General features: G+C 35.2%; 1 protein-coding gene across 13 annotated transcripts in view; it reads right to left on the bottom strand.

The window, feature by feature from the left end:
* Positions 1 to 13919, bottom strand: part of CFAP20DC (CFAP20 domain containing) — a 206763-nt gene that overhangs the window by 78714 nt on the left and 114130 nt on the right. For 10 of the 13 annotated variants that reach the window (XR_006719465.2, XR_006719461.2, XR_006719462.2 and 7 more), the window contains 5 exons: positions 8520 to 8656; positions 7662 to 7824; positions 6103 to 6219; positions 4846 to 4968; positions 2192 to 2526 (listed from right to left, as the gene is read on the bottom strand). Coding sequence is in view for 6 of the 13 variants with exons in the window: in XM_045505329.2 (XP_045361285.1) it covers positions 2192 to 2526; positions 4846 to 4968; positions 6103 to 6219; positions 7662 to 7824; positions 8520 to 8656 (875 nt within the window). In the remaining 7 variants the exon portion in view is untranslated. Of the gene's footprint in view, positions 1 to 2191; positions 2527 to 4845; positions 4969 to 6102; positions 6220 to 7661; positions 7825 to 8508; positions 8657 to 13919 lie in introns of those variants that run through there. The other 3 variants (XR_006719466.2, XR_006719463.2, XM_045505330.2) reach the window with 3 other exon arrangements.

Genomic DNA, 13919 nt, shown 5'->3' with positions numbered 1-13919 from the left:
CATTTGTCTACCATCATTTATAACATGACATTATGTTTTCCTTAGAGTAATAATGTTACTCTAAGGATATAATATTCTAAAATAATGCAACTAATATTAAGGATGCCTAAATGAACTTAATTGATTTTTTCTTCAAAGATCATATTTAAATAAACATTTTAAATATGTAATCTAATCTTCCATTGACTTATCTAATTAATAAATGGGAGAACTAATCCTACAGAAAAAGAATTTACAAAAAAACACAAACAAACCAATTTGATAAAGAAGGGGTCATTACAAGTTCTAGAACTTGTTTAAATATAGCCTGGCATTTCTATAGGTCATCTGTTTGTATTTTAGCTTCTATCTTGTTATTGCCTCTAACAGCAAACCTCAAAGCTTGTGCAATATGGCAAGGCTTCTGCCCCTCTCTCTAGCTGCCAGTCTTAGGCTCTAAAGGTGAACCAGGGCAGGTGTTAGCACTGAGATGGTCCCACTACAGACTCAAGCCATATTCTGATGGTTGTGGCACAGAGGTGACCAGAGAGCTATGCCAATCAGAGCTTTGAAAATGCCTAATAAATTAATTTTCAATTTCATGTAGTTGGTAATAAGTACATTTCTGCATAATAAATGTTGAAGGATGCCAGAAGTAGAGTAGCTAGTAGCAAAAGAAAGCACATAAAGTGATAAATTGAAATATTCACAATCAGTATTTTTCATTTTCTCCTGAAGCTCTACTGCTTCTTCTCAAGGTTTAGCCTTCATAGAGATGGAAGAGCTAAGTTCCTCACGTGGTGTTATGTAAAGGACAGCTTCCTCATTAAACTCCCTTCAAAGCTTTCCAGAGAACTACCATTTCCCATCTGCCGTGAAATTGCCATCATTACAGTAATTCTTTTGGGTTAGGTAAGAAAGATGGGGCTGTGCACATGGGGAAGAGATGGGCCTATATCATTCATAAAATGGTATGAATTAATTTATCAGATAAGCCAATTAATACTGTAGAAGAATTGACAGCTGGGATGAGGGCAATGTTAGATGCTGAAGACAAATGTTCACTTTACAGTTTTGTAGCTTAATTTCATTTGGGGTGAAATGGACAAAGTTGTTCACAACAACATTTAAAATGTACTATTTATGCATTTATGCATAAAGAGGTTTGTAGTGGGATTATCTTTGGTATGACTAATAGTTTCATCACACTCAGAAGCAAGGATATTATAAAAAAGGATTGCCCCACGCACTTTGCTAAAAAAACTCATTAAAAGTTGCAAAAAACCCATAATTACTGTTTGAACAATCTCACCATATTCTCAGCTGGTTCTGAAAGTAGAAGCTATGGACTTAATCTATATCCCGCTGACCAAAGGGGTATTCCTGATCAATCAGAATTGTTAAAAACTTTTGAAGGCATACCAAAAAAGTTTTTTTCTAATTATTTATATATTTTTTCTAGAAAATACGAATGCCTATTGTTAAAGAATAATGCTAAATAAATTTTACAAATAAATTCATCTCATATGAGGAAAGAGAGTTACCATAATGTATTAAGTTTTAAGTTTCAGAGCTGCATTCAGTTTGATATCGAACAAGTTAAAAAAAAAACCTTTTTATGAATTTATTGATTTATGAGATATTTGTATTCTAAATAACTGCAAACAGAAAACCTCCTGTAAAGCAAGTCCCAGCACTAATCCATGATTCATTATCTAAACTTTAATTGGCACAACTCTTAAAATTCTGGGACCATATGGAAAATAACGAGTCCTAATAGGTCTAAGGTGAAAAGATGGCAGGGGAGTAAGGAAGCCAGAAAACCTTCAATTCAGAAAGCTTAGCAACTGCAGCACAATCTCCCCAGAGATCCAGAACAATGTGTTCTCAATGATTTACTGGTCTTGCTATCATACAACTAAACTGCATATCATTTGTCATTCGGTGAGATGAAGATTAAAATGAAAAAACAAAATCAAACCAAAAGCTGGTTTCCATAATTAAAAATGAAATTGGCTAACTGTTAATAAAAAAGGCAGCAATTCAGAGTTACCATAACAACCTGAGGCAACTGTTGACTGACATTGCAATCTGCTGCTTTTTTATAAATAGCAGTTGATTTCCCCTCTTTCATTTCAACTAGTTTTAGTGCTTAGTTGGAGCTAATGGAACAACTGTGCTTTGGAACTACTTCACTCATCAAGCAGCATACCTCTTCGCTGCTGTCACTGCCATAAAAATCCTCCTCCAATTGGGTATCTCTCCTTGTCACACTGGTATCTTCTTTTAGATCCAAAATAAATGGGCATCCCTCTGGGGACAGATTCTGAGTCTTTCCATGAGGTGGAGATCGTGGTCTTGATGAAAAAGTGAAAATATCCTTTGGAACAATCTGGGTTTCCTCTGCCTCTCGGTCACGTTCACTTTCCTTGCTGACTTCTAGCCATAGGTGTGAGGTGTGGCAGAAGTCTTCATCCAGACATAGAGACTGTGTGCTCGATACTAAATGGGGAATGTGATCATCCTTTTCAGGAAATATCCACTCATCTGACATTAGGAAAAGATGACAAAAGTTAGAGTAGTGTTCTGTAAGTGTTGTTTTGGGCAGGTAGTTAGGGTAACATTTCTTGTTGTTGAAATAGATTTATCAAATAATACAAAAGCCAAGGAAGACAATTTATCCACCATCTTGTAACCTGCTAAACATTTAACCCACAGATAGTGCTTATAGCTAGGGGCAACTTATTTGCACTTACTCTCCATCTGAGCTGAAACACTGGCCAGGAAATTTGTAAGTCTGAAATAATTATCACCTGTCTTGCAGCAGGATCTTTATAGTACAGCCTCATTAATTTGACATTACAGAGGGAAAAATCTTTCAAATTTAAAAGGGTGTGAGTTACTGATGTCTTCTTTTAACATCAAGAGGATAGAGGTACTTAACAAGCTCTTGAAACAAAATATCTGGGCCTTGTTCAGATTACAAAAGATGGAGGAGAGGAAAACACGAAAAGGTTGACAGCCTTTCTCTCTCCATTCTACTGATTGGAATGGTTCGGTTCATAGAATAAGCTGACTTTTTAAGTAATAGTAAATTCACAGAAGTATTTGTTAATGTGACTGGTAATCTTGCTGATGGAAAAAATCTTTGTTTAATTTTAACTTATTTTTAGGAGAGAATCTTTTGATATGAAAATCTTTTGCACATTATTTGTTTTCTTTAAAAATATTGTACCCTACCAATGAGATACATTTTTATGAAAACTTTAAAAATTTTTAATCTTTTATTCAACATTGGGATAGATTTTATAAGTTTATGGCCTGGGAAAACTGGAAAGGACACATCTTTATAACAAATATCATTAAAAGCAGGCTTACTTTCTTCTTTAGAATGATAGAAAAAGTTGAGCATTTTCTCAGCTTAGTCTATTTTTTTTGAAATTTACTTTTTTAGTGCATTATGTCAATGGTAAAAATCTTACAAGAGTCCCTGCAGAACCGCAATGTAGACATGGTGATTTTACTCCTGACTCTTGAATCCTTTTATATTTATTGTTACAAGAAAAGTAATCAAGAGATATCTAAGATTTGCTAACTTGAAACTTTAAAGCTAACACTACAAAGCAAAAGCACCAAAGACCTTTAATAAAAATTATATTGATGACACAAATAAAACTGTATTTATCTGTTTCTTAACATAAGCCTATGATTATATAATATAATTTGCATATAGAAAGGGCAATAAATATACATTTCTTAGAGAAAATCTATTAGGGACAAGGCTTTCACATTTTCTGTAGGTAAATAGGCTGAATCTACTTCATCTGACCACCTTCATAGAGGATGCAGAGGATCCTGAGTCAGCGTAGCTGTGGGGCAAGTGAAATGAATAGATCCATTGGATTGTCTTCTTTTGAACAGCAAACTCTTTTGCCTGGTGCTAAGAAACTAGCAGGTGCTTTGTAAACACAGTAGATGCTTTAGTAAATGTTGAAAAAGATTGCAAAAACCAATGCACAAGGACGGGTAAAGAAAATTGGAGGAAAAGATCCTGGGAATCTTCACTATGCAATTAAACAACTTGTATGACCTATCACCAAATATATTATTAATTGTCAAAAAGTCAAAGTAAAAGGAGTGTGTTTACACCAAAAGAACTCTAATTATCTCACTACCACATGCTTTTTTGGAATTTGTAGTTTTACCTCAAGTATTTCCATATCATTTGTAATGAATAATTTGGTGTGTTTTCTTAGGAAAATATGTAAATTACTGTGTAATCACAATATTGCAGCAAACAAGATAAATGCAAGAATGATCACCTAAACATCTAATTAGTTTTTCTACACAGTCAGATTTATGCTAGAGACACTAATTGCACCTAACATTTTAATGAAGGTTTCAACATTGCATAAATAAGACTGACAAACTACAAACAATTTTCATTTATTTTCCTTTTTCCCTAGCTCAAAAACAATTTCCCTTTGTAAAAGTACCACACACCTGCTAGGCAAGATATGTTGATGGGCTCAATGCTCTACACTCCAACTGTCTCCATTATAAGGAGGATTAGAGAAAGGCAACAATAGATAATCTTTGGGGAGGGTGACAATGTTATCTGAAAACTTCAAAGTTTCAAACTTTCATTCTGAACAGGACAACCTGTGCCTCAGAACTTGAAAATAAAAATACTCTTTCATCCATTAAAGTGTGACATAAAATTGAGGTTAAAAAGAGATTAACAAAAAAATGATAGATTTTAGCAAATGACTGCATCATGACTTTTCAAAATGACTGAGTTTGAAATATTTAATATATTTATATTTTATTAATTATTAGCAATTATGGTATAATAAAGATGCTAACCTGCTTGATCAGGAGACTGGAGCACTGGAGAGCTAGGGTTCAATGCCTCTGCTTTTTGTTGGGACATGGTGGTAAGGATAGTTGTTGCTTTATCTTCATTCCTGTTATTTCCTGAAGAATTGCCTTTATTGGAATAAAAATTTTTCACTATATTACTTCTTTTGATATATAGAAAAATTAATTTTTGAAGAATGGTATTGTGGTATACTTTTCTATATGATTATTGAAAGCAAGTTAGAGGTGACAATATAGATTACATGCAGTTTTTTCCTATTCAGTAGACTATTTTAAGATGAACTCAGCTCCATTTTTTTAGAGGTTCATCTTAAAATTTCTTGATATTTGCATGGCACATTTTAAATTTAAGTTTTATGATAAATGATAAAAGGAATCCCAAAACTCATATAATTTTTAAAGGGGCCTATATTTTTTTCCTTTGGTTCCACATAAAATATAGTGTTTTCTTTTAATTACAATTCTTACTTAAGTCAACTCTTCCAACCAAGCTCTTACCTTCAGTACCTTAAAAAAATGGATACAGGCATTATTGTAGAAGAAAATTTTCAATCGACTAATAAAAACAACATGAAACCTAGCAAGCAGAATTGTGGCTTACCCAAGAACTCTACATTTTTGAGAAGTTACGCTAACAGGTATGTACATGATACACTCTGGGCTTGATTCAGGCTAGACTAATGCATGTGTATACAAATCTATACATATATGCCTCAAATCTAGTATTTATAGGACTAACTATAATAACTGCCTATATTTGTCTAATGCTTTACTAGTTATGAAGAGTTGAAATTAACCTACATTGTAACAGATGGCAAGGAGTCCAAAGGGAGAGACAGAAAATGTAAAAACAATCTGAAAAAGGCTCATTTAAAAAGAAGAGACATAAATGAAACATGAAGAATTATGAGTTAAGTTCAATTTTAGTCAAGTCTGCAGGCAGGAACTTCTATCAAATGTAGGCTGTTTTAAAAAATCAATAATTTAAGCTTATTCAGCCTCTGAGAGTAGAAGTAGGAAGTCCTTTATTTGTGGTACTGTCTATTTAATCCAGCAAATCTCTGTTTGGGCTCTAGAGCAATTCTTTTGCAGAAAATTTGATTTTCCATAATCCTTGTAGAACAGACATTTATATTTTAAATGAATTGGTTCATAATCCTTTGAAATTTACAACCTGCAGAGAGAGATTCCATTGCTCCAAATAATATACAGGTATAAGATAGTATTGAATTAGTGCCATACCGCTGGGTGTCTCTGTCCTTTCTCTGCTGGTGCTTTTTAACCGTAATCTTCTCCTGTTATTATTCTTATCTGCTGATGGTTCTTGAGGGGGATGTGGATGCATAATATGCAGATTGGCTGGTACATTTTCATATCAAAGAACAAAAAGGCAGGACAGAAAGTACTATATGGCTTGAAATAACTCAGTAAATATAATTATAGTTATAATGAGAATATTCATGTATCATTTTGATATAATGTAAAGCTGTATCAAAAACACAACTTATTCCTTTTTAGAAAATAAGTGTTTATCCCTATTCCAGTGTTAAAATTATATCAGGCTTTCAAAATTACTAATACATTTTACTCATGTAATATAACCTTAGAGAGGTACAAGTAATTTGATTAATGTTAATCATGCAACATGTTATATTAAAAAATATATAAATGAAATTGACAGCCAATACAGAAAAATCATTTCTTCCTTTAAAAGAGTATAGCTAAGTATGATTCAACAAGAGCTTAAAGGGTAGTTTCAAAAAGAACCTTGGAGAACTGAGATCAAACCTGAGGAATTCTTTAAGTGTCATTTAATTCTGTATCAATAACAATATTCAGAGCAGTGTTTGATATTTACTGAATGCTTAAATTCTTGGCACAATATGATGTGCCAAGAACTGGACTGATTTTTCTCATTGAATCCTCACACTGACACTTTGAGGCAGCCGTTATTTCTTTCTACTACTAGAGCTGGTAGTAGTTGTATCCCCATTTATAGATGAGGAAACTGAGGCTCACAGGGTTTAAGAAACTTGATCAAGGTCTCACAAATAGTGGTAGAGATGGGAGTGAGTATCTATGTTATTCATTTCCTTATCTCAGTTTTATACTCCATAGGAGATAGAGACTCTAATAGTGGTCATTAATTTCTAACCAAATAAAATGAACTCAACTGCCTCTCTTTTTCAATGCTCACAAAAGTCAGACCAGTAAGAGTGGACAAACTTATAGTGAGTGGCAAGCCTTGGGTTCTGTTCTCAATTCTTCCCAATGATTACAAACTATAAACCATTTTACCTCTTTGTTTGCCTTGAAATCTCAATCTATAAAATGGGACAAAAGTCTTTTCTTTCCAACAGGGTTGTTTTTGTATGAATGAGAGAAAATAAAGAGCACTTTACAATGGAAGAGTTTAATTAAAAATAAAACTAAAGAAACTTAAAATGCACATGGAGTTTCCAAAACATAGCCATAGTAGGATACTATATTATTTTCTCACTAGTCATCATGAAGTAAAAACACAGGGTACTATAGCAATTTAAAATAACAGAATAAATAGAATGATAGGTTCTAGAAGATAATAAATGTTTAAGACTTCTAAACATATTTCAATATCCACCACCCTTTTCATTTTTAAATGATAATTCTCTGGACTTAAGATCTAGTCAAGAATATAACATTGTAAATCAACTCTGCTTCAATAAAAAATTATAATAAAAAGACTATAACTTTGGGTTTATCTTAACAAGAACATTTTCCACTCTTATCACTAGCTATCAATCATTATGCGTGATTCTTACCATGAATAGGTATAGTCTGCTTTATTTGGCGAATATTTTCCTTATCTCCTTGCTCCTCAGACTCAGATATCAGCAAGGTTGACATTTCTGCACTGTTAACACACTTCTCCACTGTAGGCTGCTGGCATGATCGGTTATTTTTGGACCCAAAGGGTCTTACTGTCTATAAGGAAAAAAATTAATCTGAACATTTTAAAATATAGGAGTTGCATTTATTTCCTATAGAATCTACATAGAAGAAATAACATTTGGACAAATAAAGAGCGAGGAAAAAACTAGACGAAATGAGGAGGATAAAAGTTGGAGAGGGAAATTATGGTAGAAAATTAGAAAGAAAAGGAAGGAGAATTAAAATGTGAGATAAAACAGAAGACAAGCAAGTCTCCTAGACACATACATTAAAATATGCTTATTTTGCTACACTCCATCTTTAGAAGGCAGAAGCTGAGCTGAAAATCACTGTGTATGTCAGAAATTCAGAGGAAATTAAAAATAAAAATATAACATTTGAGTATCTGTTCATTGTAAGGTATCTGGTGATGATCCAACTCCTTTTTCCCCCGCCACAACTCCTTTTTGAAGGAGACCACAAAATGTGCTCACAAAATATATTTGCCTTTAAGTTTTGTGAACACATTTAATGAAAAAAAAAAAAACCCTCAAAAATGTTGTGTTGACATGACAAAAAGAAAACAGTTTTGAGGTCTTTTAAAATCCAGAATTTCTGTTCCAAATTTATTCAAGCCTCTGCTTTTGGCATGTGGTCTCTCTTCCTCTCTTTTCCCCCTGCACTGGGGAAAAACCCTTCCCTTCCCATGCCATCCATGCTTAGATAAGCTTTTCAAACCTTGCTGGTACCTCACTGGATATCTTCATGTTATTTCTTCTGCCAGAGAGTGGAGGTGGTCCAAGAACTTTGGATCCAAAGGCGATGTGACAAACATCTTGATTTTTACTGTTCCGCACACTACCTGTTCCTCTGTTAATGAATTGATCTATTTTGTTAAAGGAAAGCAATAGTCCATTAATGGGCATAATGACAAACACGATGCTGCAGTATTTCTGAAAGCACAATCCAAGCGTCATATGACCTGAATCCTGCCCCACTTCACGCCATCCCCATAGGGCACTTAAAAAATGCAGATACCGAGGCCCAACATCAGATCTATCAGATGTGCAGAATTAGAATCTTGGGAGGGGATAGCAGAAATCTATAATTTTAACAAGTTCCCTCAAGTGTTTCTTATGCTAACTATTATTTGAGAGCCACTACCACAAATGTTTTTCCTCATTAAAAAAAGAGAATAAAAGAAAGAAAAGCTACTAAAAATATATTACATTTAAATAAAACTATTTAACTCGACTGAACAAATATTTGATTGAGCACTCTCTCTGGCATTTCCTAGAGATTGTCAGTGATACAAAACTGATAGGCTATACGTCTTGCCCTCAGGGAGTCTGGAGGGAGGTGACAGTACAAGTAAAATAGGTACATATAAGGCAGACTCAGGGAAAATGAAGAGTAAGTAATCTCTCGAATGGACCTTGAATAACAGATAGAATTTTAAGAATAAGAGATGTAGGATGCCCCAGGCAGGAGAAAGTGTCTGAAAAAAGGCATGGAAGAGTGAAAGAGGGTATGCTTGGAGGATAATGAAACTACCAGTTTAAGTGGAAGGATAGGCTAGGGCCATAATGAAGAGAACCTTAAAATGCTAAGAGCCTGTTGTAAACTTGGTAAACAACAGGGAAATCACTGAAGGTTATGGGGAGAAAGAGAGCAAACTGGTATCACCTTCAGCATAAAGAAGATGTGCTCACCAAACCTTGCTGCCTCTTCCCTCTGGGCACACAGCTAAATTACATTTCTGAGTCTTCCCTGCAGTTATATGGGTCACATAACTAAGTTCTGGTTAATGAAAGGTAAGATGTGAAATGTGAGAAGTGTAAACCATTTCCTGGACCCTAAAACCTCCTGCAAGCTGCATCCCCTCCATGTTCTCTCTTCCCTCATCTCTCAACAAGATGCAAAAGATCCAGCAGAGGACTTCAAGGACACCAGAGGAGCCACTGGATGAAAGAAGCCTGAGTTTCTGAATGACCATACAGAGCAATGCTCAAGGAACTCCCGACTGGATTAAGACTGTGGGCTTCCATGTGAGTGCAGGTAGCTTCCTCTGACTAAAAGATCAGGTGAGGGTGATGGCCCTTAACTCAAAACACTGCTCACAACCTAGAAAGCTTTCTGCTGTGCCCCACTTGCAAGATAGAACCAACTTGGATGTTATAATGTTGGCCCTGAGTAAGTCCACATTTGTCCTACAAGTTCTGGACATATATGAGCTACTGGCCATTTCCTGTCTGACATATTCTCCTGAAAAAGTTCCTATAGTTAGTGAGTTGGTCTCATTAGCCTCTGCTAGACGGCTGTAATTTTGTAAGTGGTGGAATTAAAAACCACTTCTATGTAACAGCATCAGAAAAGGTACAAAACATGCTTAGGAAGCCCCAAATATTTAGATCTGAGTGGAAGTAACACGTGTGGGTATTTAGGTGTTTTGTGAGGCTCTGTTTGTGTTTGACAGATGAAGCTGAAGAGATGGGTAAGGGCTCGACTGCTGAATTGATTTGAAAGAATTTTTGGTGGACAGAGGATCCAAGGTAGCTGGAAAAGTAGTGGGGAGATATACCATTCCAGTTTTCTTCAAATTCCTAAAGCCCTATTTGGCAGTGATTTCATTTGTCCAAAGGGCAGAATCAGAACTAACGAGCAGAATTTACTTCAAAAGGCTTTTAGTCCAACATAAGGAACATCTTTCTTTAATTAAAGCACATCTGGTTGTTGCAGTGGTGAATTTTCTATCATTTTGAAGGTGTTAAAGCAGGAGCCTGGAAAGCTATTCTGGATATTACAGGGCAGATTCACGTATCAGACGACTCTTTGATTTCTATTTCCAGCCTAGCCCTCTCTTCTGAGAGCCACTCCTTGTATCCAGTGGCTGGCTCCTCCTGAATGTCTCCAAGACACTTTAAACTGAAAACCTGGTCTAATGAATGGTACCACAAACTATCCAGGTTGAAAAGTCAGAATCTAGGTGTCACCCTTGACACCTCCCTCCATCCTCTCCTTAGCCAATCTATATGTACTTCTCTACACCTTCTCTACCAGGCATTGTAATCCAAGTGACCATGATCCATCTCCTGGATGATTGCAAGGGCTCTCAAGTGATCTACCATGTCTACTCTGGCTTCCTGTCCCATGCTGTCTCCAAAATGCAGCCAGAGCAGTCTTATATAAACAAACATAAGTCTGACTGAATATCCCCGTTTCTCAGTTAAAACTTTTCAGTGGCTTCCCTGCTGCTCTTAGGATTAAGAGGAAAGCCCTTAACATTGCCTGCAAAAACTTGCACGTTCTGGCTTCAGTTAACCTTTTACCCCTCATTTTCTGCTCTCTCAACAGGCTGACCTCTTCAGTTCTTCCTGCCTACCAAAGCATTTGTCTATGCTGTTCCCCATGGCTGGAAGGCTCTTCCTTCCCCTCTTGACCTTTATGTTTCAGCTCCTGTATCACTTCCTTAGACAAAGTCTTCCCGGACCTCTCTGACTAGGGTAAACACCTCAGTTTAGGTACTCCCATAAACTTTCCCTCACAGCAATTTGTCAGAATTGCACTTTTACATGTATTTATGCAATTTTCGGATAATGTGTACTTCAGTAGATTTACACTCATTGGTCTGCTTTGTCACCCCTGAGTCACTAGCACCTAGCCTGGTGCCTGACACAGAGCAACAGATCCTTGCAGAGCATTAAATGAATGAATCATTAAATATGATGGGTCAGAAGGGAAGTTGGAGTCAATGACCAAATATTTCTATTACTGAAATTTATTTTTAAGAAAAATCCACCTGCGAGTTTTATGGGTGAATTGGGAAGGGTGACTGGACAGGACTGGACAACCACCAGGATGCAGAGGATGAGAGGGAAGGGTCAGCAATGACCAGGACATTGATACTTCCCTGAACTCTGCAGCTCTCAACAGCAGTGGTGGTGTGGCTCCACAAACAGATGTCTACTCAGGTTACAAGTAAAATTTCCTAGTGTTAGCAAATAGACTTGGCTATGTGTGCACCTGATCTTTTCCAGCCATTAATAAATATCCATTCAGAGTCAACAAAATATTAATTCTCTCAGGATCAGTAACAGAACAAAATGACACTCAAATTCTAGGCCAACTGGAAGAATCTGTCAGAGACCCATCATTTATACCTTTTTGATTAAACATCTCAAACCCTAGACTACTGATTTTGCTCTCAAATGTGGATTTTTCCAGAAAGAGATAGCCACTGAAAGTCCTGAAGGAATGTATGGGACATGGCATAGGCCTACATGGGAATTTTCAGTACCAGAATAGAAGCTTTTTTCTTCTTCCTCTTCTTCTTCTTTTTATTTTTTTAAACTTTCAGTCATGGGAGCCATTTGGCTATGGGCATATCCTTCTGTTCAAACATTGTACAAGGGCAGTTTCCTTGATGTTTTTTTTTTTTTTTCCCATTCTTCCTCTGTATACAGATCCCCACCAAACAATTTAAGTTCCTTTGAGTAGAAAGATCATTTATTTGGTACTGCATGTACCCTCATCTGCTGAGTCCAGCATAGCACATGGTAGACAATGGATGATTTTCACCAAAATTGTAAGTAGTATCCAAGATTAAAAGAATGATGTTTTGGGGGAGGGAGTTAAAGAATAATTGACACAGTTCCAGCTATAATTTCAACAAAATGAACATGTTAAATAGCTCATAGTTATTTAAAAAATTCGTAAATATCTTGAATTTTTTAGAGGAATCTTTTGCTTAGCAGTGGATAGCCAATGGCTATTAAAGATACACCTAAACCTGATTATGATATAATCCCTTAAATTATGGAAAATAAGATGTTATTCTGTATTTTATTAAAGGATATACTATAGGATTTCTTTAAAGAGCAATCTGCCAGTGTGTATTTAAATTGAAAACTATTTTTAAAATTTTACAAACTTCAGTGTACCATTTTTCCACAAAGTATACCAATATTCCACTATTTAGTACCTCTTTAATTAGCAGGGCTTTTAAAATTTTTAGTATAATTAACATACATATTCTTCAAGTTGGTTTCACTTGAATAATTCTCTGTTTATAATCATATTAATTGTCATAATTATCTCTGTAAACCAGTATCATGCTATATATCTACTATAATAGGGCTCTAATTAAAACCTACAGGGGAAAGTAATTTAGACCTTTTGTTTCTAAAATAAAAAGTAGAAGGGACAAAGTTTCTATAATGAGAAAAATCTTAATAAAAGAAAACTACAAGCAGAAATGCATGCCTTTTGAATTCTAAAAGGTGTTCTTTTAAGAGCTGATACCAATATGCATAATATAAGGTTAAAAATCAAGATTAGATTAAAGTCATGCTCCAGGCAGTTCATTTTCTTGAGTTTGCGGAAAATGAACTTGGTGTAGTCAGAGATGTTACCATTAATTATTTTGCTATTTTACTGAGGGGTACATGCCTTTGTAGTTAGATTATAAGACCCGAGGGTCTACTCTCTAATTGTCTTTTAGAAAAATAAACATTCATTTTTGTCTCAAGATACAATGTCCTAATTATTATAGTCATTTAAGTTTGCAAAGTTTAACCAGAAAAACCTGCTGAATTTTCAACTTTAATCATTGAGAGGTCATGGTCAAGGCTTACATCTATTATCTAAAATCAAATCAGAATTAAACCTGCTATCAGAATCCAAATTTTGAATTAGATTTTTATTTTATTATATGTGCACTGTTATAAGGACTGTCAAAAATACAATAAAGGCCGATCTAGTAGAGCAATATTATTTTAGACAAGGTATTTAAACCTTCTAAGCTTCACTTTCTTCATTGATAAGATTGAGGTAATAATAGTACTTAGGTCATGGTGTTTTTATTAGATGATATGAAACTGAATGTAACATGCTACATACTGTGCTTAGTAGGGAGTAAATGCTTAGTAAATAAGCTATTAATATCTTCCACCTTCAATAGCATGTAACATTAACAAAGTCATTCACAATCATCTATTCCTTCATTCACCCATTCTTTCAGTACTGATTGAGCACCTAGTCTGGGCAGCCACTGCTCTACACATTGAACAAGACAGGGAATAAGGTGGACACATCACCTCCTCCAAGGCGCTCACAGTCTCATGGGGGAGACAGATATTAAAGCAACTAAG

Source organism: Camelus bactrianus, chromosome 17, assembly GCF_048773025.1.
Source record: "Camelus bactrianus isolate YW-2024 breed Bactrian camel chromosome 17, ASM4877302v1, whole genome shotgun sequence".
NCBI classification, from domain to species: domain Eukaryota; kingdom Metazoa; phylum Chordata; class Mammalia; order Artiodactyla; family Camelidae; genus Camelus; species Camelus bactrianus.
This window is presented reverse-complemented; position numbering and strand designations above follow the sequence as displayed.